General features: G+C 38.9%; 2 protein-coding genes across 3 annotated transcripts in view; one reads left to right on the top strand and one right to left on the bottom strand.

Moving 5' to 3' along the window:
- The first annotated feature begins 280 nt into the window (after nucleotides 1-280).
- LOC127576976 (L-seryl-tRNA(Sec) kinase) lies at nucleotides 281-14349 on the top strand. 2 transcript variants are annotated; one of them, XM_052027802.1, is made up of 6 exons: nucleotides 281-789; nucleotides 4339-4627; nucleotides 6171-6372; nucleotides 8967-9042; nucleotides 11467-11560; nucleotides 13938-14349. In XM_052027802.1, exons 1-6 carry the CDS (start codon nucleotides 517-519, stop codon nucleotides 14147-14149), a joined length of 1146 nt encoding a protein of 381 aa, XP_051883762.1. In that variant the 5' UTR covers nucleotides 281-516; the 3' UTR covers nucleotides 14150-14349. The 2 variants fall into 2 exon arrangements, with proteins under 2 accessions (XP_051883762.1, XP_051883763.1); XM_052027803.1 differs by lacking the exon at nucleotides 281-789 and adding an exon at nucleotides 1508-2092 and having other exon boundaries at nucleotides 4399-4627.
- A 6-nt stretch (nucleotides 14350-14355) lies between these two features.
- The window catches only part of zgc:174164 (uncharacterized protein LOC570656 homolog), a 53372-nt gene continuing 39891 nt past the window's right edge, over nucleotides 14356-27836 (bottom strand). Inside the window, exons 17-22 of the mRNA XM_052027801.1 lie at nucleotides 27098-27178; nucleotides 23786-23891; nucleotides 22629-22764; nucleotides 21911-21974; nucleotides 21182-21231; nucleotides 14356-18845 (exon numbers count right to left, since the gene is read on the bottom strand). Of these exons, the coding sequence (XP_051883761.1) occupies nucleotides 18716-18845; nucleotides 21182-21231; nucleotides 21911-21974; nucleotides 22629-22764; nucleotides 23786-23891; nucleotides 27098-27178 (567 nt within the window). The 3' untranslated portion in view covers nucleotides 14356-18715. The remainder of the gene's footprint in view (nucleotides 18846-21181; nucleotides 21232-21910; nucleotides 21975-22628; nucleotides 22765-23785; nucleotides 23892-27097; nucleotides 27179-27836) is intronic.

The raw sequence follows: 27836 nt of genomic DNA, 5'->3' as shown, positions 1-27836 counted from the left end.
AGACAGTGGCCAGAATTGAACCCGGGTCGCTGGCGCTGTAAAGTGTTATGCTAACCACTACGCTACCATGCCTGATAGGGTGAGACCAAATGGATTAATGTGGCATTAGAAGCAAGTTATGCCTCTTTCTCATTCCAGTTAACTGGTTTTTCTCCCACATCCCAAGGATGTGCAGATTAGCAAATCAATTAGCCACTGTCAGTTGCCCCAAATGTGTGTTGGTAGTGGTAGAATCTGGGAGAAGTTGATGAGAATGTGGGGAAGAATAAAACAAAATTAATGTAAGATTAGTTTAGATGGGTGGTTGATGGTCAGCATGGAAAGGGCTGTTTCTGTGCAGTATCTCTCCATGACTCTACAGCTGCATAATTTAGCTCTCAGGGCACACTTGACCTGCGGTGCCCAAACCTGCCAATCTCCCGCCTGAAAGCGCCCCCCATCTGCAGCTCGCCTCCATACCCGTGACCGGATTGGCCATCGCCAGCTCCACGGCCAATCCTGATTGGTCAACGTCTCATGTCAATCAGAAGGAGCAGCTGGTGGGGGGTAGGCGGAGGGCCGGTTTCACCTGGCGGTGGTTCGTCGTGCTGGATGAAGGCTGGCTGTGTGTGTTTGCTCGCCGGCCTCCCGGGTGCCGGAAAGACCACCCTCGCTCGCCTTCTGCCGAAGCTCCTGCAGCCGCGGTCCGAGTCGGTGGTGCTGTGTTACGATGACGTGATTCCCGGGGAAGCTTTCCGGGCTACAGCACAGGCCGGCGGTGGCCGTTCAATGGACAATCCCACCGGAACGGTTAGCATGTTGCACACCAGCTTAAAGCTTTCACAAGCAGCATTTTAAAATTATAACCTGCCTTCACAAGAGCAGCAAACTATCAATCTATGCGTTGCAGTAACGACGTATATTTGCCAAACTCTTGGTAACAGGCCCCTTCCAGGCACTAGAGTATTCCAGTGTGCTTGTCAAACATAAATTGACCTTAAAAACAAAACAGAACGCTGGAAGTTCCAGGGTTGTGTTTTTTTTGTCCCAGTTTCCAGCATCAGCAGTCTGTTTTGTCTTCATAAATTGACCTCAGTTGCATAAGAGGAGGATGTTGGTTCGGATGACTGGCGCAACACACAAAATACTGGAGGAACTCAGCAGGTCAGGCAGCATCTATGGAAGAAAATGAACAGCTGACGTTTTCGAACCGAAACCCTTCATCTGGACTGGAAAGGAAGAGGGTAGAAGCCAGAATAAAAGGGAGGGGGAGGAGTACAGGCTGATAGGTGAGTCCAGGTGAGGGGGGGGGAAGGTAGGTAGGTAGGTAGGGGAGGGGGGCTAAAAGGGAATGATGTGAGAAGTTCGGAGATGATAGGTGGAAGAGGCAAAGGGCTGAAAAAAAGGAATCTGACAGGAGAGGACAGTAGACCATGGAATAAAGGAAAGGAGGTGGGCAGGTCGTGAGGGTGGGGGAGGGGAAAAAGGTGAGAGGGCTACAGGAAAAGGGAAAACATGGGTGGGAGGAAAACAAAGGGGGAAACAGGAGGGAAACAAAGGTGGGGTGGAGGAAAACAGAGGGGAGTGGTTACTGGAAGTTGGAGAAATCGATGTTGATGCTGTCAGGTTGGAGACTACCAAGACACAATGTAAGGTGCTACTCCTTCAACTTGTGTCTGGTCTCAATGTTGCATAGAAGAGGTTGTGAACAGACATGTCAGAGTGGGAATGGAAAGTGGAATTAAAATGGCCCACCACTGGGAGATCCCGCCTGTTCTGGCGGATGGAACATCAACTTAATTTCCCTCCATAGATGCTGCCTGACCTGCTGAGTTCCTCCAGCATTTTGTGTGTTTTGCTCCAGATTTCCAACATCTGCAGTCCCTGATGTGTCTCTGTTGGATGACTGGCGACTTGTTCAAAGAGGGGACTCGAGACTGCAGATGCTGGAATCTGGAGCACGGTAGCATAGCGGTTAGTGCGACGTTATTACGGCGCCAGCGATTGAGGTTCGATTCCCGTCGCTGTCTGTAAGGAGTTTGTACGTTCTCCTGTGTCTGCGTGGGTTACCTCTGGGTGCTCCGGTTTCCTCCCACATTGCAAAGACGTACGGGTAGGTTAATTTGGGTTTAAAATGGGCGGCGTGGACTCGTTGGGCTGGAAGGGCCTGTTACCACGCTGTAAATAAAATTTAAAAAAAAAATTTAAAGAAACAAGATGCTGGAGGAAGTCAGCGGGTCAGGCAGCATCTGTGGAGGGAAATGGGCAGTTGAAGTTTCGGGTCAAGACCCTTCATCTGGAAGAAGATGTAGATTCTGATGATGGGTCGACTGAAACATCAACTGTCTGTTTCCCTCCACGGATGCTGCCTGATCCACTGAGTTCCTCCAGGATCTTGTTTGTAACTTGTTCAAAGATATGGGTTTCCAGGAGAGTCTTATAGGTGAAAGGAAAGGGAAAGGTACAGAGAGATTTGTGGAATTTAGGGTCCTTAGCAGCTGAAGCTGACCTAATTGGAGGGATACAGCTGTCTTGGAGAGTTTATGCGGCTGGACATAGGGAGAGGTAAAGCCATGAAAAATGTTTAGTATTTTAGAATAATCTGGAATTAAATGCTTAAGGGGTTAATAGAAGCAGATTCAGAAAAGTTTTCAAATGTCTAACAAAGTATGCAGAATTATGGCATAATGGGTTACACTTTTAAGGAGCTGGCAGTGTCCCCATGTTTGTACTATACAGGGTAGGCATCACCTGTAGTGAGAGAAAAAAAATCAATGTTTCAGATCGATAAGCATTCATGAAACCATTCTCCATAGATGCTGCCAGACTTTTTGATAACTTCCAGCATTTTCTAATTTTATTTTGGATTTCCAGCATCAGCATTTTTTTTTACTTTCTTGTGCTAGTAATGTTTGTGCAAGCAGTGCAAAGAAAGGTGCAGTGAAATGTAATGTACGTAAAATGTGTGGATTAGAACTCATTAAGTACATAGTATTTGCTTTGAAAATAAACTATTAAGCTCATACATTCAATGTTGGCCTGCAACCTCAACATGGATGTACATCGGGAGGCAAAATTTCGCCAAGAAAATATGGAAAAACTTTGCTTTAAGAAATTATCATGTTAACTGGACTGTAGTTCAATTCCATTATCATTTTGAGGATCTCAGTCCTATGCTCTTTGAACCTCCTTTTCTTCAGGTTAAATTCCTGGATTTTAATTCTCTTCACGAAAAGCTCTGGAAGATTTGGTATTTTCTTGTTACACAATAGTTACCCTAAAACTTCAATGACCTTCAGTGTATTTCAAAACCAAAACTCAACATCAAAAGCTCCAAGTCACTTTAATTGTGAGCAACATTTAAAGTTTCAGAATTCTGTGAATCTATTAAAAAATTTATGTGTTCAAAATCTTATTGCTGAAATTTGTATGAAAAATTTTAATGAGGCACAGAGTCTAAATCAGGCCATCTATGTTTATAATGACATACAGCACAGAAACAGGCTCTTCAGTCCATTGAGTCCACGCCAATCATCAACTACTCATTTACACTAATCCTACATTAATCCCATATTTTTATTCTCCCCCTAACCTCATCAACTCCCCCTGATCCTACAACACATCTATACTAGGGGCAATTTACAGTGGCCAATTAACCTACTAGCCCAAATGTCTTTGGGATACGGGAAGAAACAGAGCACCTGGAGGAAACCCACATGGTCATGAGGAAACGTGCAAACTTCACACAGACAGGACCTGAGTTTAGGATTAAACCTGGGTCTCTGGTGCTATGAGGCAGTGGCTCTTCTAGCTGCACCACTGTGCTGCCCAAGTTGGAGTAGTTCAGTGCAAGCTGCTGTTTGATGTTCTAAGCCCTGCTAATTCTTATCCTTGTTTTTAACACAAAAGCGAGGCACAATATCTCTCTGATGTTGTAAGAGCATGGGAGAGATCTGATAACCTTGGATTTTTTAAGGAGGTGAGAGCAACATCTCTCTGTTCACTCCTTTCATTCCTTTTGAAACAAACATGGACCAAATGTTGAATCTGTTTTCATTTTAATGGAACATATTTCAAGCAGGTATGGTGGATATATTTTGGACCTGTCTGATGTGTTGGATGTACATTATCAGACTGAGAATAAAATAATGATTATCCATTCTGAATGAAATTAACTCTTAACATGCAGACTTAAAAGTCCACCAAGGAGTAATATATATAGTCTAAATATGCCTTTGGTATTTCATGTTTTAGTTCCATCAACTCAGTCCAGGTTGAAGGAAGTTTGTGCTTATTTTGCGCTGAATGCCAAGTGTTGTACAGTTTTTGCTTTTAAATTTGTTTTATTTTGATTTGCAGAGTTCATTTTGGAAATTGTACAGACATAAACTGCTGGTATATATTGAATGCTTAATTCAGGCTATTAATGGGAACGGCCACCTTTCTCTTTCTGGCAATGAACATGACATGGTGTGGGAATGCTTCATTCAGTCACTGAAACAACAGCAAATTATCTCTGGAGAAACCCAGCCTGGAGTTCAGCAGTACACAATTTGCATCAAACATTCAAAGCCCTTGGTTATAATTTTGGATGACAACTTCTACTATCAAAGTATGAGATATGAGGTGTACCAGATGGTGAGGCGAAGTAAGTTCCCAGTAGCAGTATATTTATGGTTGGTCTACCAATGTAAATGAAAATTAACATTACTTGCAACAGCCTCAGTAACAAAACATAGTATTTTTTGTAAATGCAGGGTTGATGTAACCATTTAACATCTTTACCCATGCTTAAGGTTGGAGGTTCTGCAGTCTTTTGTGTAGCATTTTATTCTAATTTAGTGCTTTAGGGTTTGCTGGTTCAGTGACAATTTTTTTTCTGGTATATTCAAGTAAGATTTTGATGCTAACTCATTTGCCTTAAAATGATGATATAGAATCAGCAAATGGCATGGTTGCAAAGAATCTTCTGGCCTCTGGTGTGGTTCAGAAGGACTAGAAGGTGTAATGGGTCTGCTTCTGTGCCTTAAATTTCTTTGAAGGCCATCATTTTTTTGTAATTATTGAACCAAAGATAAAGCATTGTAAATCAAGGTTATGTTTTGCTGTTTTGATTAACTTGAGTACTAATGGGGAAGTTGTAAAATGTTCATCTAAAAGTTAAGATAGTGATAGACTGGAATGTGTTCCGATGAGATTTGTTGTACTATTGAAGTGATTAGGATTGTAAGAATCGTGAACTTTGTTGTCCCAGGCTGTGGTTTGGCTTCTACTTGCTCTTATCTCAAGAAAGCTTATAAATAATAGCCAGATTTTTAGGATAATTATAAAATTATTGTATGCAACTTCAAACCAGTTCTGACAGACTCCTTCAATGAGATAGTGCAAAGTAAACCTAATATGTTACTGGAGTGTACAAAGTAGGAAGGATCCAAGTCTAATCAACCTGTTGAGCTGGGCAGCAATGAAGTAGCTTGGCTGATTCCATTGACATGGACTACAGAGGGGAAAAATCTGCCAGTTTTTGTACTTGATGTCTATATAATAATCTGCATTAGAGTGGAAATTGAACAAGCAGGACTGAGTTCAGCTGTGATACACTACATTGAATAAATTAATAAACAATTTTTCGTGTAGTTGAGGCAGTGATGGATTGGAGAATATTATGAGATTTGCTGTGCTGTCTAAGTTCCAAGATAAAGAAAGGCCACTTGAGCTCAGAAAGGAAGAGGAAGCTGGTATTTGTGGTGATGGTGATGGATTGTTGGGGAGTGAGGAGTGCTATATGTGAAGACTATTAGTCAGTGTTTGATGCCTCAGTGATTATCTCATTCAAAGAAGATATGTGTAAAATATCAAATTCAGAAAAGTACAAGACAGGAATGGACATTTACTGGAACATGTAAACTATGCTTCATATTGCATCTGAGATGTGCTGTATCTGGCATGGGATTGATTTGTGCTAATCCTGCAATGTCCATTACTTGTATTGTCCTTTAAATGGATTAAAATGTTGTAGTAGGAATTGCGCTTCTGCACGAACTAGCCAGTGATTTTTTTTCTACCCATTAATTTTAGTGAAATCAAAATTCCAGGTGGGTGAGCACAGTAGTAGAATTTCTATTTCATAATAATAATTGCAGAAATTATGCTTAAGATAAAACAATCAACGACTGCATATTTTCTAAAAGATTCTATAGGCTTCTTGCAACTGTTTCTGGAGTGCCCAGTTGAACTATGCCTGAAGAGAAATCATGAGCGGGGTTGTGTGGTAAATGATGAAACAATAGTCCTGATGTCAGCAAAAATCCAGCCACCAGACCCTGAGAAGAATTCATGGGAAAAGAACAGTATTATACTGAAAAATTCAGAAAATATAATGGAAGATGAGATGTAAGTTTTTAATTTTCTAATTTTAATGAATCTTCTTTAACATTTTTATGCATGTTTGGTTGGGAAAATGATATAATATCCTACTTGGGAAGCTGTATGTCAGTTGTTTTTGGAAACTAATTTTTCTGTTGGTTGGTGGACTTTTCTAAAGTTCATGGAATGGTAGATTTATATTTATCACTTGACAAACCTATCCCTCTTGCTATCCCTTTTCTATGTAAAATGGAAGCCCAGGATGACAGATTGAGGGATGCTTTCACTTCAGCCTGAGGACGCTGTACAGTAAAAATTTAACTAACTCTGATTTGGATTTTGTCCTTTATGGGTACATGAGGGAGAATAAGTTGCAAGGGGAATGGGACTACTGGGAGGCCACAGTAATATATTTGCATGATTTTTGTGTATTGTGAAGAATGTCAGGCCATTCATGCAGTTATTGCAGTATAACACTGTAATTTCTATCCTCCTCTTAAATAAATTAGTAAAATTGGTAAATTGGTTTATTATTGTCACATGTACCGAGGTACAGTGAAAAACTTTGTTTTGCCTGCCATCAATACAGCTCGCTTTGTTACAAGGCATTGAGGTAGTAGAAGGGAAAACAATAATAGAATGCAGAATAAAGTGTTACAATCACAGAGAAAGTGCAATGCAGACAGACAATAAGGTGCAAGGCCATAACGAGGTAGATTGTGAAGTTAAGAGTCCATCTTATCATACTAGGGGACCGTTCAATAGTCTTATAATAGCAGGATAGAAGCTGTCCTAGAACCTGGTGGTACGTGCTTGCAGGCTTTTGTATCTTTTGCCTGATGGGAGGGGTGAGAAGAGAGAATGTCCAGGGTGGGTGGAGTCTTTGATTATGCTGGCTGCTTTACTGAGGCAGCAAGAAGTGTAGACAGAGTCCGTGGAGGGGAGGCTGGTTTCCATGATGTGCTGAGCTGTGTCCAAGACTCTCTGCAGTTTCTTGCGGTCACAGGCAGAGCAGTTGCCATACCAAGCCGTGATGCATCCAGATAGGATACTTTCTATGGTGCGTTAATAAAAATTGGTGAGGGTCAAAGGGGATGCCAAATTTCTTTAGCCTCCTGAGGAAGTAGAGGCACTGGTGAGCTTTCTTGGCCGTGGTGTCTACGTGGTTGGACCATGACAGGCTATTGGTGATGTTCATTCCTAGGAACTTGAATCTCTCAACCCTCTCAACCTCAGCACCATTGATGTAAACAGGACTGTGTGCACCACCCCCCTCTTGAAGTCAATGACCATCTCTCTTGTTTTGCTGATATTGAGGGAAAGGTTGTTGTCAGGACACCATGTCACTAGGTTCTCTATCTCCTTCCTGTATTCTGACTCATCGTTATTTGAGATTTAGCTCACTGTAGTGGTGTCACCTGCAAACCTGTAGATGGAGTTAGAGCTGAATCTGGCCACAATGTCATGAGTGTACACGGAGTAGAGTAGGGAGCTGAGGACGCAGCCTTGTGAGGCACCAGCGTTGAGGATAATTGTGGCAGAGGTGTTGCTGCCTATCCTTACTGATTGCAATCTGTTGGTCAGGAAGTCAAGTATCCAGAAGCAAAGGGAGGTGTTGAGTCCCAGGTCTAGGAGTTTGGAGATGAGTTTGCTTGGAATTATAGTATTGAAGATGGAGCTGTAGTCAATGTACAATAGTCTAATGTAGGTGTCTTTACTATCCAGATGCTCCAGAGATGAGTGTAGGGCTAGGGAGAGGGCATCTGCCGTGGACCTGTTTCGGCAGTAGGTGAATTACATTGTGTCGAGGTTGTCTGGGAGTTGATGCGTGCCATGACCAGCCTCTTGAAGCACTTCATGATGGTGGATGTTAGAGGCACCAGGCGATAGTCATTAAGGCATTTTACCTTATTTTTCTTAGGTACCAGGATGATAGTTGTCTTCTTAAAGCAGGTGGGAACCTCAGATTGAAGTAAGGAGAGGTTTAAAAATGTCTGCAAGTACCCCTGCCAGCTGATCTGTGCAGGATATAAGGACACAGCCGGGGACACCATCCGGGCCAGATGCTTGCCGTGGGTACACTCTCCGGATGTCTGATCTGATGTCTGAAACAGTAGCTGTGGGTTCAGGTGCATCTCAGTGATCTCACAGCAATTCCCACAGTAGTTTATCTTGGTGTACTTAGGGTTTAAGGGATGGAAAGCTGGATAGAGTTCCATCTCCTGATAAATCTCCTGCAATGTTTAAACAAAGTTTGTGCAGTTAGGCACTTAACAGTTCAGTAACAAAGGTCATAACCAAGGCCAGCTGTGAATGGCATCCAGGAGAATGTGTTCATAAATGAGCAAAGAGTCTGTGCTTTCAGGAAAGCAGAATAAAATTGTTGAGAGTATTTTAAAAAGTAAGTTGTGAATTCTGAAAACACCATTGTCCTGGTACTTTCACAATGTTTGTCTATTATTTGCCATCATTGGGAGTAAACTGGCTAAGAAGTGTTGATTCTAGTAATGTTGCCAAATAATTGTCAAATCTGTTCCTCATGCATAAAGTTTAAATCCAGTATTATATACCTTAATTTTACTGCTCACTTTCGTATCAATTAATCCTAATTTGTTTTACAGGCAAAAGGTATTTGAACTGTTTGATACTTCGTTAGAAAATCCAGAGAAGCCATTGGAAGAAAACATTGAACAAAAGGTAAGTGTAATGGTTTACACCATTTACTATGTATGATAAATTTACTTTTAAATGTTAATGGTGCATAGATCAGCTTTTTGATAGGAGAAGAAAATCTTATGTTTCCTGTGCACTTGATTTTAAACTTCTGAAGGGCTTCACTTAGCAGCGCAGATGGAACTAATTGTTTGGGGAAAGAAAGTTCTCCAGTGTTTTTGGGTGAGAAAGTCCATAAGCAGCATTTATTTCCGGAATATTGGCTGAAGAACTGCTGTACTTTCAAAAGCCTACTTCTGTGGATGCTAAAAATATCAACGGAAAGCGTCGATAGTATTCACAATATCAGTAGAATTGGAGTTACTGTTTTGGGTCCATCACCTCTCATCTGAACTGGAAATTGTTGTTTCTAATGTACTTTGTTATTATGCAGAATTAATTATTGAGTTTTTTTTTGCATTTGCAATAAATAAACAAAGAAACTTAATGGATTATTTTCAACAGGAGGGATACGTTCACTGAGCTAGAAACAATAGTTGGCAATGGGTCATTTAGTCACTTGATTTCAAATGGACCTCCCAATATGTACCTGACAGTTTTGCCTATTTCTAATGGGATATTGACTGCAATTTTTAGGTGCAATTTGGTATATAGCACACTTCATCAGTTTGTACCAGTCATTAGGGTCAGCAGTTAGACAGCCTTACCCAGCCAGCTTTAGGAAAAGGCTCAACAATTTGTTTGTGAGAATTTCCCTGGTGTTAGGGTGCCCAAGGATGCCCACGGTGATATTTTAACAAATCCTAAATGCAAAAGTTGACTTCAGGTTCATAGAGTATTCACTCTTTGAGTTCACAACTGTTGACAGGCTGAAGTTGCTTCCAAATTTTGTGGGTGAATACATGAGGGTCAGAAGCTGTTCAGCCTCAAAGAAAGGCAGATGAGAGTAGATTTTATTGAGATACTATGGTAAGTGAAATAGAAAAGTTAAATTGAGGGGCACTGTTCTGGGTTAGAGAAATTTTGTGTAATTGGGTAACATAGAGCAACTAGCATAGGATCATTCAGGTCTTTTGTCAGGAAGCCTTACACCAAGATTGATTGAGTAGAACTGCCTTCAATGTTGTAGACGTGGATGCATTGTTTAAGAGGAGGTTTGGTGCTAAAGTGGTGGGAACGTTGGTTTCTTTTGAAAGGAAGCACTAGATTGGGTGAATGGCTATCATTATTTGCATTAGCTTGCCATCATGTGTATAGTTCATTTGGAAGTATTTCCCTTTAAAGCTAGCAACTTGGTGGTGATCTGAAGGGTAGAAAAGCAGGTAATCTCAAGGGCTGCATTGTTTTGGATTGTTCCAAGAAATTCAAGCAGTTTCCCCTGCATAGGCTTAAGTCTTGAACAAATACATGTCCTGACCTTTAATCACCATATTTTACTGTTAACGCCTCATGAAGTCCTGTGGTAGAGCGCAGACATCCTGCAATTCCCTAGTACATTTGTTGAGAATATATCTGCTCCAGGCTAGACTTGAGGCAGTGAGGGTCTATTCATTCATTTCAATGCAGAGGAAGGGCTGCAAGAGACATGGTTGGGTGTTAGGTTATTTACAATCTTTTTAATTAATTCAGTTTACTTAAATGTTCTTGTTTGTTTTGATTTTCATTTTAAATTCCAATAACTTGTAGATTTTTTAAGTTTGATTAATTTTTCATAGTTTTGGATTGCTTGTGAAAGTCACACATTCAGGATCATTTATTGCATTTTGATGGATTTGACAGCTGGCTAAGTCAGGAAGACTAGCTTTGCCTGCTGTCAAACTCTATTTCAATATCTCTATGGGCAGTGGTTGTTCTGGCTCCACCACATAATGGGATTTGCGTCGAGGTTCTTGCTGAAGATGTGCTATTAGATGAGTGTGGGCTGCTTCTGCTTGTGGAAATTCTGAGAGAATATTTTTTAACATATTTCTCCAACTATTAATCAATTATATTTCTCCAAATTATTACCCAATTAAGTTTATAAATTGAAATGGGTCCCACATGGCCAAGTTTCATAATGTGACAATCATGGCAATATTGAAATGTAACAAGCAGGTGGTAGACCAGGCCATATCATCTCTCAAACCTCAACAACATCAAAAATTTGTTTATTTAAATGAAAGGTTGTGTTCCTATGATGATAACCATTCCATTTGTTTTCAGGCAATTGAAGGTATGTTCCTGCCCGCTAATGCTATCATTTTGCTTTTAAAACTTAATAAATACAAGTTGAAATTCCATTGATTGTAAATGGGAACGTGCGTGGATAAATGCTGCTCTTATCTGCTGTATTGACCAAGTATGTTGCCAACTTAGGCACAACGATCATTAAGGTTAATTCAAGAATACAATAATAATTTAGATTAATTATATAATTATTTAAAAGATTTGCTTTTGCTTATAACATAGGAAAGAGATCGTGCCATTTGTGCAGCTAGTGCTCTTCATCAAGCGGATCAAGCCTTCCGTCGCTTGGTATCTCAGACTATGAAAACTGCAAAAGGTACAACTTGTATATTATGAAAACATAGGAAACCAGGTTCCTATCCATGAAGAAAAGTTGTGTTTAAACCATTATAAAACGTTGTTTAGATTTTGTTTGGAGAATTGTGCCTCGTTCATTCTCTACATTGTGTAGAAGAAACACAAATATTAGGTATGATTTTGGAACTGAGTATGCATCAATATAGCTTAACGAGCCAATGGAAAAGCATTTAAAAAACAAAAGAACACATTTATAGCTAAAACAACATGATTCCAGGGAGGGACCACAAAAGGGGAAAGAAGCAGGGAGAGTGGAGAAGAATCAAAATGAACAAAACAAAAAATTGCAGATACTAGAAATCTGAAATAAACACTAAAATTGCTGGAAATACTCATGAGGGCAGACAGCAGCTGTGGACAGAGATTTATCAGGTCATTGATCTGGAACATTAACTCTGTTTGTCTCTCATCACTACCCATTTTTGGCATTTTCTATTTTTTTCTAAAGAAAAAGAAAGGCTTGCAGACACAAGGGATACAAAATAAAAGCTAGGAATGATTGGATACGTGTTCCTTCATTTTTGCTGGCCACAAGTCTGGTTACTCCCTCAGTAACAGAAATGTGGAAGTGCTTTCACACACAAACTGAAGTGATTCAAGATGAGAGATGAGGCAGCAGTTAGAACCCCTGTCTTGTAGCTCCAGAGACCCCGAGTTTGATCCTTACTTTGGGTGCATTCTGTGTGGAGTTTTAACATTCTCCCTGTAACTGCATGGGTTTCCTCATGAGTGCTCCAATTTCCTCCTGCCTGCCAAAGACATGAGGGCTGGTAGATTAATTGGCTACTATAAATTATCCCTGGTGGAGATGGGTGATAGGAGAATTGCAGGGGCAGGGGAGTTGATGAGAATGCATGGGGAAAAATTTGCGGATGAAACTAATGCTAAATAGTCATTACTGATGAGGACTACACCAATGAGGGGATGACATTAATAAACGTAGAATGGGCAAATTATTTGAAAATGAAGTTCTGCACAGATAAATGCGAGATAGTGAATTTTGGTAGGGAGAAGTAAAAGAGATCATTTAAAAGAAAACAAGCACAAGAGTTTATTTCTAGATGGATAGAATTGAAAAGTCGGGAAGTTATGATAAACCTGTATCAAACCTTGGCTTGACCATACATTGTTGTATACAGTTCTGGTCACTATTATTAAAAGGATATTAGAGTGACTGGAAAGAGTACAGAGTAGATTTAGAAAGATGCTACTGGAAATGCAAAGAACAAAAGGATGAACAAAGTGGGCCTGTCTTATGAGAGAATAAAGCTGAAGTGGATGCAGAGAGAATGTTTCAGTTTGTGGGGAAGGACATAGTTGTAGGCTGTCCATAAATGATAATCAATTAGAAACTAAATCGGCATTTTAGATGAAACTCCTTTCCCCAAAGAGTAGCAAGACTGTGGAACTTGTTATCACAGGGAATTGAGAAGCAGGGTAGTTACGCTAAACCGGCATCATACATTCTATAGATACATTGAAAAAGAGGGTCAAAGGAATAGAGGGATATGTTGATAGATTTAGATGAGGAAATATGAGAAGAGACTTGAGAAGAGTGTAAGTGCTTGTATGGACTGGTTGGGTCGCATAGCATGTTTTTTTGCCTTTTTTTCCTGTGTAATCCTTTGTATCTGACTGGTTTGAGCTGGTACCTCTGTGTAACACATTTAAGTTCACAAGATCACAAAATAAGGGAGCAGAAGTAGGCCATTCGGCCCATCGAGTCTGCTCCAAAGAAAAGAAAGGAATAAAGAAAAAGAAAAAAGGGAAAAAGTCTGCTCCATGGGCTAAAGGAAAAAAAGCACTATTCCTTTCTAGCCCCAATTTCTGGCCTTGTCCCCATATCCCTTGATACCTTGACTAATTAGATACCCATCTATCTCCTCCTTAAACGCCTCCAATGATCGGGCCTCCACTGCTGTACGTGGCAAAGAATTCCATAAATTCACTACCCTCTGGCTAAAGAAATTTCTCTTCATCTCTGTTTTAAACCTGTACCCTCTAATTCTAAGATTGTGCCCTCTGGTCTTGGACTCACCCACCAAGGGAAACAGCTTGGCCACATCTACTCTGTCCAGTAAAGTTCCAATGTAGCTTTTTGTAATAAGCATTGCTTCATGGGAAAAGAAATATCCACATGAAATATTTTAGATAAGATGACATATTTTGGTCTAGTGCAGTAAACAGAAAATAAAGCCATGAGAAAATGAGGCATTAGTTTAGATTTGACAGTAGTTTGTTCAAGTAGCATTAAGAATCTGGGAGCTCTTTAAATTTGCCTTCAAGATGTAGATACTGTTTTCAATTCTCACATTGTTAAATTATTTCCGCTCTAGCTAAGAAACTATCAAAGTGTAATTTGAAGTTGCTGTCTGAAGAACTAAACAAACTGAAGACTGTGCTTTTGGAAGACCTTCGACATCTCACCTCCCAGGGCAATCCTATAAAGCTTTATGGTGATGTTGATGTGATTGTCCAAGAGGCTACACATGAATTTAATCAGAAAAAGGAAGCAATTCTAAGGAGTTTTCTAAAATCCACAAGTTAACATTGCATGGTACTGTCCAGTTTGTCTACAGCCCATAACTTGGTATGTCTCAGTAGTCAAGCTTATTTATGAGAGTCTGATTGGAAAAGTCAGGTTATTTGCTGGAGAACTGCAGAATTAGTATCATCTTTCTGGAATGGTGAGGTACACTGGGAAAAAGTATATATAATTGTTGTGCAATTATAACAAATAAATCTGTTAAAAGATTGAAAACAAATTCACTTGTTTCATTTCTTTCATATAATATACAAAAGCAAAATACTGTGGATGCTAGAAAAACTGAAATAAAATCAAACTAGAAATGCTCTGCAAATGTAGAGATTTTTAATAAGTTTAAAGATGCAGATAAAAGGATGTAGAGAGATTAAGTAATGAGTGCACGATAAGCTGGTAAGGTTGGGGAACTGTTGACACAAGCTGTAACATGGAATTATAGGTTGCTTTAACTGATGCCAAAAGTTTCACTTAACCTCCTTATAGTTTACTGAAGCCACAAACTGAATATCTTAAAGTAGAACATTGGATCCATACAATTAACATAGAAGATGAGTTTCTGAAGTATTAATTTTACTAAAAAGTAGTGAAGTAGAAGCAATTAAATCAAAGTTGAAATTTAAAATTAAAAATCAAAGTAAATTCAAATTTTATGAAATAATACCGAATGGTAATTATTTCAGAATAATCATCAATCCCGCACGATCTGCACAAAACTGTAGTGCTCAGGGTCAGAATGTAAAAAGGTAGAGACACAAGTCATCTAAAACCTAAAGCAAGAAAAATGTTTTCCGAATACAAACAGAAAACATCCCTGCCCTACTAAACAGAGTGGGAGTACAATTATTAACAAACAATCCCACTGGAAAGTTCTCTTTAAGGTAACATCTTGTTGCTTAGAATTATAGGAAGGTAGAAGTAGTAATGTCTGTGGCAATATAGATGGAGATGTATAGGGAAGACCTAGTTGCCCTGTTGCCACCATATGTAAAAGATACTGTAAAGTTGTTCCTAAAACAATTACCCTCTGCAGCAAGGCAGAGAGAAGTGATAGATTTGTGTTCACCAGATGAAATGTGGCTACTATTAACAGCCCTTTGAACACAAATGACCATTGAAGACATGTGGCACTGAATGATTAATTGAATCAAAGGGATGTTTTATGAACAGATACTGACCAGGGACAGAGATCTCATCTTGGGCTAGTCAAGGAGTCATAATTAAATGTTCATTGGTCAAGAAAGTGCTCATCTCTGATGTGTAACCTTTGAATTAATTGATGCAGGTCACATATAATTATGCCCAGAGTATAATTATGTCTGCATGAGTGTGATTTTAAAGTCATTGCAGAAATCTGTATCTGGGTAGTTTCCTTGTATATGCTTAAATAAACCAGTGAACAAATGAACCTGAGTTTCAATTGGATGCTGTAGGTGCAGAGGGTTACTGACCTCCCACAACAGCCATGCCTTCATCTGCCAAGGCCTTACGCCATGGAATTTCCTCCCTGAGCATTCCTGGTGCTCTATGTTCCTTTCTTTCATTAAGACACCCTTAAAACTTTGACCAAGCTTTTGGCAATCTGCACTAATACCTTCTCATGTGGTTTTCTGTCTAATTTTGTTGATACCACTTCCATGAATACCTGAGAGTGTGCTTCTGTGCTTAAGAGAAGTAACTGTTGTTATAGAAATAGTGTGGTTCCTAATAAGAAGAGGTAATGTGATTAGAAACAAGTGCTGAAACACAATTTGTGGCATTTACATAGAAGTACTAGGTGAATTCTGGAATTGCTTACATTATATAACTACAAATTTCTACTGTATCATTTCCTTCATTTAGTGATCATTAGAAAAACATAGCAAATTTATGAATCTATATTTTCAAAATACTGAGAGTTCTGAGCTATATGACTGGATATCACATCCCCAGAATATGTACAAGAGAATAACAGAGTAAAACATTCTTCTGCATTCTGTTTTTTTCACAATAGGTATAAAATTAAAGATTTCTGCATTAATTAGCTGAATGATAATTCAAATGAATAAATACAGATGATTCTTACCAAACTAGTTCATGGAATACAGTTTTATACAGTAATACAGTACAATATTTGATTTAATTGTAACACCTTTAGGTTCAAGAACAGTTATTTTATAATCCCATTGTGATTTACCACAGCACAAAATATCATGATCAAAATCAATCATATCTGTTTAAAATTCAAAATTGCAATATTTGGAGGAAGGTGTAATTTAAGAGCAATCCCTATTCTTTCATAGACAGAACACTTAAGGTGTTTTAACAGGCAAAACATTAAAAAGTACTCGTTGTCTTGTGTTAAATATGATGTGTAATTGTGACTGGGCATGGTACTCCCATAATTCAGTTCCACCAACTTCAACAGAATTGAATTTTGGAACCTCGTACAACCATCATGCAATGCATGTTTATTGCAAATCTCAAAAGATAAATTTCAATCCCACTTTTTAAAGAATAAGATTGTAATTGGCAAGGAGACAAATCATACTCAATAATCTCAGACAATGCAGATGTGTTTAATGTTGGCTTCTGTCTAGTAGACGTCAAAGAAGCATATCTGCAGGAAGTTACTTTTCCAAAGAACAAAAGGTTCTACTTAGAAATATTATATTAATTACTTTTTATTTAACAATGTACACACGTTGCTTTCTGGATATTCTAGTCATTAAGTAGTCAGAAGTAGATCTGTGAAATTCATCTCTTAAGTTTTTACAGGGCAATTTTTTCAGTTTTAGATATAATTTTATATCCTCTCAAATTTCCTAATGAATACACCTGTAAAAGCCATTCCTTGTGGTTAGCCAGGAATTTAAGTATATAAGAGGTGGTCCCAATATAGGTGAAGATCCAGGAAGGTGACATTTACCCTCAAGAACTCACACATCGGTGGAAACTTTCCCCTTTCTTGTGTCCAGAGCAATATCCTAACAGTTAACCTGGCCTCAGCAGCAGATCTTGATTTGGATTTGTAGAAAAATTACAAACCATTAGATTCAAATGTTAAATTTTTTACTCTTCGCTCAGGTAGTTCAAATACCATTGGATTATACTGATGATAATTTAATAATTTTAAAATTAAATAGAAGTGGAGTTTTAATATTATATTTTCATGGGGAGATCTACTAAAAGTATTTGTTAACATTTTATTTTTGTGGACAAATAATTCAAACAAAGTGCTTGAAGCAATTTAGCTGTGGAATATTGAAGCTCTGAAGAATTCTTTGTGGATCAGCTTGGAAAAACATCTCCTTTAAAGTATTTCAACCTAAATCACTGTTAAAGTGGCATTTTCCATTTTTACATTATAAAATCACAAGCCTTTCAACCAATTTGATTTCATTCTTCCAGAAAGTTAAAAGTAGTTGCGAATGAATTGACAACTTCCTTCCCAATAAAGTATCCATTTATTACATTTGACCTTGGTGTCCCTGATAATGCCAATGTGTAAGCAACTACTTTTCACTTTTGATCAAAAATTATTCTGCATCAAAAATATACATATAGTGGGTCCATGCAAGTAGAATGGTGGTGATTGGAAGATAAATGTAGACACATATAGTGATGGCTACGAGGAACATGCACATTTATAATGTGCAGTAAGTAAATGAACATAAAATAAACAAATGCGAAGGCACATACTGGTTAGCCCTGTCAAGAAATTTCACTGCCCAGAACCAGTCAACAGAGTAATGGCTTTACTTAAGTCCACTTCAGCCTTTGGATAATGGTCGAAGCCCACCTGGAGAGGACAGGAATCCAGTACGTTGTGATGGTGAACTAAGTGGAAGACCGTGCCTAGGGAATGGGGTGGGGTAGCAATGGCTCAGAACTTCTGGGATGCCCAGAGTGGAACTTTTGGTTTTCCTAGTCCCATAAAGATAAGCAAAAAATTCCTGTACTTTTCATGACTTTTTAAGGTTCACTGGTTAGGCCACTCCGCACCTGGGAATAATTAGGTGGTTTACTTGCGATGTGTTCTTGCATTTTGGATCTGAATTTTACAGTCATGGTCCTACATCTGCAGTGGCATCTCTATTTACATGTTTCAAGAATTTATTTTATTTAAGATAGGTGTCTTGGAAGACTATAAATTGCCTGAGCAACTTTATGTACAGTTCAGGCATGGCACTGTGTGATCCAAACTTTGAAGATCAATGATTATTTTCTAAGTAATAAAATCAAGCTACCATGAGTTGGCTATCTCATCTGTAAAGTACTGTTATTAACAATTTCAGTTTTTGCCTGTGTAGTTCTATTTAAAAAATAATATTCCTGAGATTGTAACTTTGCTTCCTAAACTCTAATGTAATCCCAACCATGACTCTAAAGTGCTGCATTTCTATTAAAACTTCAACAGCACTATGTCTAGAGTAACCATTTTTTAATAGGGATTGTTATAATTAGCAATAATATGAGGAAACCAAGTAGTTTTTTGTTTTGGCGTTTGCTTTTCTGAGATTCTTATGCAATCAGCAATATGACAAAATATAATTCAAATACTAGATTTCCATTAACTGCTGTAGACCAAACTTAGATGCTGGGAGGCACAGTAGGTCTTGGAGGCACAGGAGGTCTTGGAGGCACAGGAGGTCTAGAAGGTACAACAGGAGTTTGATATCTTGGTGCAGGAGAAGCTTGATTTTCTGTTGAAGTACCTGGCCTAAAGGAAGAAAGAAAATATTTTATCTATTGATAATATAAATTTAAAGATGCATTGTAAAGATACAGTGTCAACTGTGGCTCAGCCCAGAGCTTCCAGATTCAAATCCCACTCCAGAGAATTGGTCATAAAATTTCACCTGACACTTTATTAAAGTGCTGTCTCTCAAATAAGACATTAGATTCTGTCTGCTTACTTAAAGATCCCATGCCATGATTTCACAGAAAAACAATGTTACCCAGGGCATAGCTTGTATCTATTTCTCAGTCACCATTACAAAACAGATTGTAAGTTCAATATCATATTGCTGCTTGGAGGAGCTTGCTGCACAAGATAGTCTGCTTAATTGGCTGTGAACTGTCTTAGGGCATCATGAAAGGGATGTGAAAGGTGCCATAAAAAATCTTTCTATTATTTTCACAGCATTTTTCCTTCATGCCTGGAGTGTTGTGCCTTTCTGGTCGCCACAGTGTAGGAATGATGTGGTTGCAATGGAGAATGTGCAGAGGTGATTCACCAGGATGTTGCCTGGATTGGAGCATTTCAAGTATAAGGAGGGAATGGATAGACTGGGTTTGTTTTCCCTGGAGAGAGGAGGCTGAGGGGTGATCTGATAGAAAATTATGAGGGGGATAGATAGGGCAGATAGTAAAAATCTTTTTCCCATGTCGAGGTGTCTAAGACAAGAGGCCATACGTTTAATGTAGAGGGGATCTCGGGGCAGGAGTGATGGTTGGGGCCTGGAATGAGCTGCCTGAAGTGGTGGTGAAGGCAGATATTCACAGGACATTTAAGAAGCATTTAGTCAAGTACTTGAATAAAATGCATAGAAGGCAACAGACCTAATGCAGGTAAATGCTATTGGTGTAGGTAAGTACAACAGGTGCATAGGCGTAGTGGGCTGAAGGGCCTGCTTCTGTGCTGTATGACTCCATGGCTCTATAACCCTTTCATTGACCTCTTTCTACATCGTCCAAACAAACTGCATCATTTCCACATGTAAGCTGATGATGCTGAGCTCCCCTTCACCATTACCTTTTATACAAATAATCTAGAAATATACTTGCACTCATAAGACCAAGAAGAAGGATTTATGATCTAATAGTGGTCAAGTTCTTTGTTCAGCAGGAAGGAACACAAGCAGCACCTTACAGAACAGAGCAAGTTCCAGACATCACCAGCAAGGGAGTTCTGTTATGAGCTAGCGGAGTTAGTAATGAAGTGATACTCAGCAAATACCAGTTTTGATCTGTTGAACACTCTAACACTGGGTAGCAATCTTCAAAGCATTCAACCAAGTCATAGGTAAATAAGGTGAAAAGTTGAGTCTTGATTGAGATCCTTGGGATCACCACATCACATTTTGCCAACAGAGTGTGTTCCTTTTATTCTTACTTTGTGGCTCCCCATCTCCTTGCCAATTTCCAACCTATGTCACAAGGTTGCCACCAATTCTGAATGTTTTAATTTTGCCAATGAGATCTTGTGTGGACATCCTGAGGACATCCCAAAGCATTTCAAACAGCTTTGAGGTATAGTTAAAGTGTTGCAGGCAAGTGTGCGTAGTATATCTCACTAAGAGAAATGCAATGAATGACTAGTTCTCTTTTTTTGGTGATACTGGTTGATACTAGAAACTCCTGCTCTCCTTGGTATGGCTCTTTCACAGCAACATGAAAAGTCTGACAGAGGCTTGGTTGATAAGCCATAAGATGGCACATCTTGACAATGCAATATCCCTCAGTCCTGCATTGAGGTGTCAACCAAGGTGACATGCTCTGTTTTGGACATGCACCAATGATCTTTGATACAAGGTTGAGAAGACAACCCAGTCTAAACATAACCATACCACTGTAATACTAAATATGAATTCCATCAAAGAGGCTGCTAATATTTTTGATTTGTGGAACATTTCATAGAGTTATATGGATAAAGCATGGAAATGGGCCTTTCAGCTTGCTGAGTCTGCTCTGATCATCAAACAACCATTTTTGTTTTACACTAATCCTACCTTAACCCAGTTTATTCTCCCCACATCCCCATCTACTCGCCCTCATCCTTGCCCTCTTCCTCCCCTCTACACACAAGGAGCAATTTACAGTAGCCAATTAACCTAGCAACGTGCATGTTTTTTGGTTGCGGATACAAATCAAAGCACATGGAGGAAACCCACGTGTTCACAGGGAGAACATGCAAATTTCACACAGATAGCACCAAAGATAAGATCGAACCCAGGTTGCTGACCTGTGAGGCAGCAGCTTTACCAGCACAGCCATTTCCATTTGGGTGACTATAAACTGTGGACAATCAGCAACATTTACATAAAGCATACACACCTCTGTGGAGTGACATTCTCATAGACCCTTGTCCTTGTTGTGGAAAGAGTCTAGAAATAAAGCAAAAGCAACCAGCATGTTAGTTAAACACATTTTTGATGAAATTGTGCTATGAAATCTATTAAAAGCATTTTAAATGTATTTGTGCAGATATTTTTTTATATGGCATTTTGATAGAAGTATTAACTCATTTATTGGGTTAGAGAAGCCTGGTGAATTGTGGGCGTTACCATCCCAAGAAAATTTCAGGTTAATTCCTGCTCCAAGAAATAGCTTTCCTGCAACCAGTCATTGCCACTAATCGTGTCTTGCAGTGAAATAGCCCGGCAAGAAACCTCTATTTTTCTGGATGAAGAAAGAAATGGAATAGCACACAGAAGCATAGTTAAATATGAAATAAATAATTATACTGTAAACTTTGGCAAAGTTTAGTTCCATGTAAGTTAGAATAAATATTAGCAATACCTTAATCATAAAATATTAGAATGTGCATTTGTATCTATGATCATTCCACAAAATGTTGCATCTCACTGTTGATTGCATGGATGGGAAATCAAAAGCAGTAATACCGGTACATATGTATGTACTCCTATATACATGTTAACGTCTAAGGGCATTTTTGATTCTTTATCCACATGTATAATCACTTAATAAATAATGGTTAGCCTGGAGAGTATGGCTTTCAAATCTATGGTACAGAGCAATTGCTAAAATGACAATAATTCTTACCGCATTATTTTTCTGATTGTTTTGGTTTGAGGGAGTGTTCTGTTGTTGTCTTCTATTTTGTGCTCTGTAAAATAAAACAGGTATTTTTATAACAAATGGCATGGCTGGGAATAAACAGTGACAGATCATGCTATTTCTCCAAGGTTAGATTTCTGGTTTCTTATATTCAGTTTTAATGATGAGGGAACAATACACCCTGTAAATATTTTATCTTGGGAATACAATTATTGCTCCTTATCCCTGTATTCGCAACACTAGATTTTTCATTCCATAAGTAGATAAAGATAATCTCATTCATCTAATAATTTACATGCTCGGAATAGGTGACTCTCAGTGCACCATTGGGAGGGGTTCCCACTCCTTATTGCTTTCCAGCAGTTCCTGACGGCAAGTACAGATTGGATAATTTAGGGAGAAGAAGATCACACTACATTTTGAAGCCTCATATGAAAAAAAATGTTGAGATTCATACTCCAGATCCACCCAAGAAGTTTGATGAGTTAGATGGTCATTATACTTGAGGGCAGCCAGTGACAATTACCACATAAGCCACTACCTTCAGCAAAACTGGAGAGAAACTGCACAATAGAACAAAATCAAAGCAAAATGTCTGCAGATAACAAAATAAGCTAAACAAGAAACAAAAACATTATTGAAGTCACTGTCTATATAATAAAAGCTCACGGAGAACTTTCAAAGTGAACCAAATCTCATATACCTTCTGTGTGAAGAATTCCTCTTTCTCCATGATTGCTTTATTGCATTACGTTTGAAAAAAATTAACACGCCAATCAATAAAAGGACTGGGACCACCAAAAGGAAAAATATCAGCAAGCCATCTCGAAGTGATGTATCTAAAGGAAAAGTAAGGATTTCTTGACTGGTTTATCTGCAATAACTTGCATAATTTTAATAATAAACTCCAAGGAATGCAGTTAGATGCTATGATTAGATTTACATTGGCAATATTGAAAAAATCATAAAGTTACTACAAAACTTAGACATTGGTGAGTTTTTTACCATAGAAATAAAGGTTGACATTAGGCCCCAGGATTATTTCTTTGCCTTAGACCCAGTGTTAGGTGTTCTTTCAAAACATGTATTTTGAAAATCTGTCTTTGGGCTTCCTCTACTTCTCCACAATGACTTCAGCAGAAACGCTGTTTACAAACATCAATAGACTTCTGTTGAACTCACCAAGGTCACAACAAGGGATTGGAAAACTCCTCAAGGAAGTTCCCAGTGATGAATAATAGTTTGTTCCACAAAAATATTTGTGGCATTTTTACTTTTGCGTTGAATAAGTGCTAAATTAGATGATAAGTAAATATCTCTTAGATCGTCATTGATTAGTCTATTAACTGCCATACTCTTCTGAGATTTGGATTCAACTAATGGGAATTCCAAGTGCCCGGGTGCTATGTTAAATTGTTTTTTGCCATAGTTAACTAATTCTTAATAAGCAATCCACTGTTAATAGTTAGTTAATGGGCACTTCATTTTGGTTATGGATTATTACTTTGTTTTGGAAATCATGACTAAGAACATGCAATTTCCAATAATCATTGGGTCTCAGAAACAACTGTACACTGAACAGTGAGGTGCAAGGGAGCTTTACAAAAGTCACTAGCAATGAAAATCAAGCACATATTTTGAAAACTAAACAAAGCATTTTTGTTTTGCATTTTAATAAAGTGAAATATAATGCTCAATAAAGTTAAATTATTGAATACTCTCAACAAAAACAATTTGTAAAATGATAATTTGGTATGTATCATCATCTAATTGAACAGGTTCACTTTTAAAGTATCATCAAATAATGTGTTGGATTTACACCTGGTACATAGCAATGCAATTTTACATTTTTTTGAATACCTATGCGTGTGGGTCCACTATCTATGCTTCCTCCATGTCCACGAGTTGCACAATCAGGTGGTGCCCACCCATCATCACAGTGGCAGTTCTTCTTATTATTGCAAACCTATTAAGAAATAAACAATTTTTCCATGAAAGATCACAGCAAGGGAATTACTATCCAAAATGTATGCATTTCCCCTATCTTTCTATTGGCTAAAAATTTTCCATCAGTCATGGGTTGTTTGTGCTTAAAGATCTACAAAGAAAGATCACAATAATTTTGTGTGGTTCTCCTGGTGAGAACTTCCTCGACAAAGTCAGCCAATCCTCAGCAGCAAGGTCCTGCACAGTGGCATGACCATCCATAAGTAACCCCATCCATTTGCAGATAGGGGCATGGTAGTGGTTTGCAGAACAAGCCTTGCTTTCTGAAGCAGGTTTAACTTGGAGCAGAAACAGAAACAGAGAATGCAGGAAACACTAAGGCATCTTCAGTGGGGAGAAAAATAGAATCAAGGTTTTGGGTCAATCGAGGACCTTTCCTCAGAACTGGAAAAGTAGGAGGACATGTGTGATTTAAGTTCCAATGAATGGGAGGGGTGGAGAGAACAGAGGGAACGTCTGTGATAAGGGTACAGACCAAAGTTGTGAAGGTAACAATTACTTAAAAAACTAGCAGGTAAAGGTAAATTGAAACCATATCCATGGAGTAAAAAAATTACCCAAAATTGATAAATTCATAATTGAGTCTCGATCAATGCAACATATCCAGACGAGAAATGAGGTGCTGTTCCTCAAGTTTACGTTGGACATAGTTGGAGCATGTTTCATCCTCCAATATTTCCACCACCTCCAATGGGATGACACCACCAGACACATCTTCCCCTCTCCTCCCCTATCAGCATTCCGAAAGGGCTGTTCCTTCTGTGATTCCCTGGACCACATTTCCATCTTCATCAATCACTTCCCTTCTCACAGCACCTTCCGATGAAACCATGAGAGATGCAGTACTTGCTTTTTTAACTCTTCTCTTCCTTCCATCCAGGGGTCCAAATGATCTTTCCAGGTGAAGCAATGATTCTAATTTAATGTATTGCACTCAGTGCTCAAGATATGGTCTCCTCCACTTTGGAGAAACCAAACACTGATTGGATGAAGGCTTTCAGTTTGCAAGGCAACCCTGAACTTCCAGTCTCTTGTCACTTTAATCCCACTCTCACTCTAATCTCTCTCTTTGGCCTCCTACATTGCTCCAACAATGTCCAACATAAACTCAAGGACCAGGGTATCTTTCATCTCGGAACATTACATTCGTCAGGACTTAATATTAGATTTAGCAATTTTGTCTGACCCCTGTTTATTTTCTCTCCATGGACGGGACTGTACTTTCCTTTTCAATTTGTTTCATTTTCTTTTCTGTCCTCACCTGCCTTTTTTTTTAAGGTAATTGTTACTTTGCAACTTGGTTTGCACCTTATTGCAGACATTCTCTCTGCTCCCTCCACAACCTAAAACACTCCAGTGTTCTCAGTTTTTCCAGTTCTGATGAAGGGTCCCACTGATGCTACTTGAACTGCTGATCACTTCCAGCATTTCCTGCTTTTGTTTCAGATTTCCAGCATCTGCAGTATTTTATTCTAACTTGGAGCAGGTTGTTTGAGTGGATTCCACTCTAAGAGGTGGGCAACTTCCACAACTCAGTGCTCTCATTCTAGACTTTGTATAAACCCCAAACGCATGTGCAGAGATCCTAAATTTGCTGGCATTTAAGTGGTGAATGTTTTCTGTGTGGACCTACTGGTGCCTCCACTCAAGATCTGGCCCAATATTTCGGTCATGGTGGTCTGTAATTGTACAGTTATTAAACATATTTACATGCTGTGTTCAACTAGCCTTTACAATTAGGCATTAATTTTGCATTTTATTATAACTCAGAGTAACATCATCTCCAGAGCCTGACTCAGGACTGCAGTAAACCTCCTTTAGCCCGGCCTGCTCAGCACTTTGGTAGTGCTGGACATGCAGATTTTCCAGACTATCAGATGTTATTGCATTATTAATACTCTAGTGTACTTTTATATAACATATAACACATTTGATTCAAAAATTTTATATAACAAATAACACTGTTGATTCATAAATTTTCCAGTGAACCCAGGAAATTTCAAGGAAGTGTAGGAAACAGAATCTGGGAGTGAGTTTCAAGGGACCACAAGGCCCTGGTGGGTAGAAGAGAACAGTAGACCCAGAGCCTAGCGAGTGGATGAGAACGTGGGACCCAGGGCCCCAGTTAGTGTAAAGGAATGCAGGAACCCAGCCCCCAGTGAGTGGAAGGGAATGCAAGCATCAGCACCTGGTGAGCCAGATGCGGAATCATTGGGATTTGCAAATAGATGGATAGCGCATTATCGGAGTTTTACTGTATGAGCTTAACTTATGAATACATTCTACCAATATGCTTTCCAACAGCAATACTGCCATAATACAATTTAGCTCATAAAAGGTTGAAATTGTCCTGGACAATATTTGTAGCGAAACCTATTTTTCCTCTTGTAAGGCTCTTATAAATTTCTACAGATGTACAGTGGAGAGCATCCCAACTGGTTGCATCACAGCCTGGTATGGAACCTCCAACGTGCAGGATTGCAAGAGGCTGCAGAGGGTTATAGACTCAGCCAGCTCCATCACAGGCAAAACCCTCCCCACCATTGGGGACATCTTCAAGAGGCGGTGCCTCAATAAGGCGGTGTCCATCACTAAGGACCCTCACCATCCGGGACATGCCTTTTCTTGTTGCTACCATCAGGGAGGAGGTACATGAGCTTGAAGACCCAAACTCAACGATTCAGGGACAGCTTCTTCCCCTCCGTCATCATATTTCTGAACGATCCATGAACCCATGAACACTACCTCATTATTCTTTTGCATTATTTATTTATTTTTGTAATTTATAGATTTTATGTCTTTGCACTGTACTGCTGCCGCAAAACAACAAATTTCACATTGATAATAAATCTGACTCTGATTCTAGTTCTGATTCTACCAGTTTGACAAAGTATTTAAAAACTGCAAAAAAAAACTAGAATGCAACCCTAACATCTGATTGTCAGGAAATTCTGCGTGTCCAGCACCATCAAAGTCTTGTACCAGGCTATAGAGATGATGTCAATCTGAGCTGTAATAAAATTGCAGTATTAATTAATTGCATTATCATATAGCCTTGATAAAATACAATGTGATTGGTGTTAACTTTGCGAAACATAACAGTACACAGAAAGCAAAAGTAAAAGCACAAGTAAAAACTGTGAACAGGAAAGGAATACTCCTTACACCGTGGTTATTGCATTTCTCTGTGACATTACAATCATATCCCAGGTTGTCAGCGCTAACACATTCAAAGTTTTTGCAGGCCTGAAAAAGATACAGGTTGTAAGTGAGAGGAAAAAATCATAGCACAGATTTCAGGACACAATTGAGAGGAAATGTCTTCAGCCACTTCCCTGCATCAATCCCATATCTCCTGATTCTCTTAATATCCAAAAATCTACCCTGCTCTGTGTGGAATATACTCAGCACCTGACCCTCCATGGCCCTATTGGGCAGACAATTCTGAAGATTTACAACCACCGGGGTGAAGAAATTTCCTCTCCTTTTTGTGTCCTGAAAGCTGACCTCTTATTTTGAGACTGATCCCCTGATTCTAGAAGCCCAGCTAGGACAACCATCATCTCTTCATCTACCCTGTCACACCCTGTAAGAGTTTTGTCTGTTTATATGAGATTAACTATTCTTCTAAAACTGGTCTATCTAATCTCTCCTCATAGGATAGAGTACAACCCCAACCAACACCGCCTGCATCCCAGGAATCAATATGGGGAACATCTGTTGCAATTCCTTTATCAGAACTACTTCCATCCTTAACTAGGGAGAATGGACCTGTACACAATAATCTACAGGGGCCCTAAATAATTCCACTAAGATGTCTTTATTCTTGTACTCAAATTTTCTTACAATTAACACCAACATACAATTTATCTTCCCATCTGCTTGCTGTATCTTCACGTTAACT

The sequence above is a fragment of the Pristis pectinata genome, chromosome 12 (assembly GCF_009764475.1).
Source record: "Pristis pectinata isolate sPriPec2 chromosome 12, sPriPec2.1.pri, whole genome shotgun sequence".
Lineage (NCBI taxonomy): Eukaryota > Metazoa > Chordata > Chondrichthyes > Rhinopristiformes > Pristidae > Pristis > Pristis pectinata.
Note: the sequence above shows the minus strand (reverse complement) of the source record. Positions and strands in the feature narration are given on the sequence as shown.

What these genes read in the sequence shown, in the direction of transcription:
- LOC127576976 (XM_052027802.1), top strand. Translation starts at nt 517, where the DNA reads ATGTCAATCAGAAGGAGCAGCTGGTGGGGGGTAGGCGGAGGGCCGGTT. An exon ending in TGGACAATCCCACCGGAACG is followed by an intron (nt 790 to 4,338) that starts GTTAGCATGTTG and finishes TTTGATTTGCAG; the next exon opens with AGTTCATTTTGGAAATTGTA. An exon ending in GTACCAGATGGTGAGGCGAA is followed by an intron (nt 4,628 to 6,170) that starts GTAAGTTCCCAG and finishes ATTTTCTAAAAG; the next exon opens with ATTCTATAGGCTTCTTGCAA.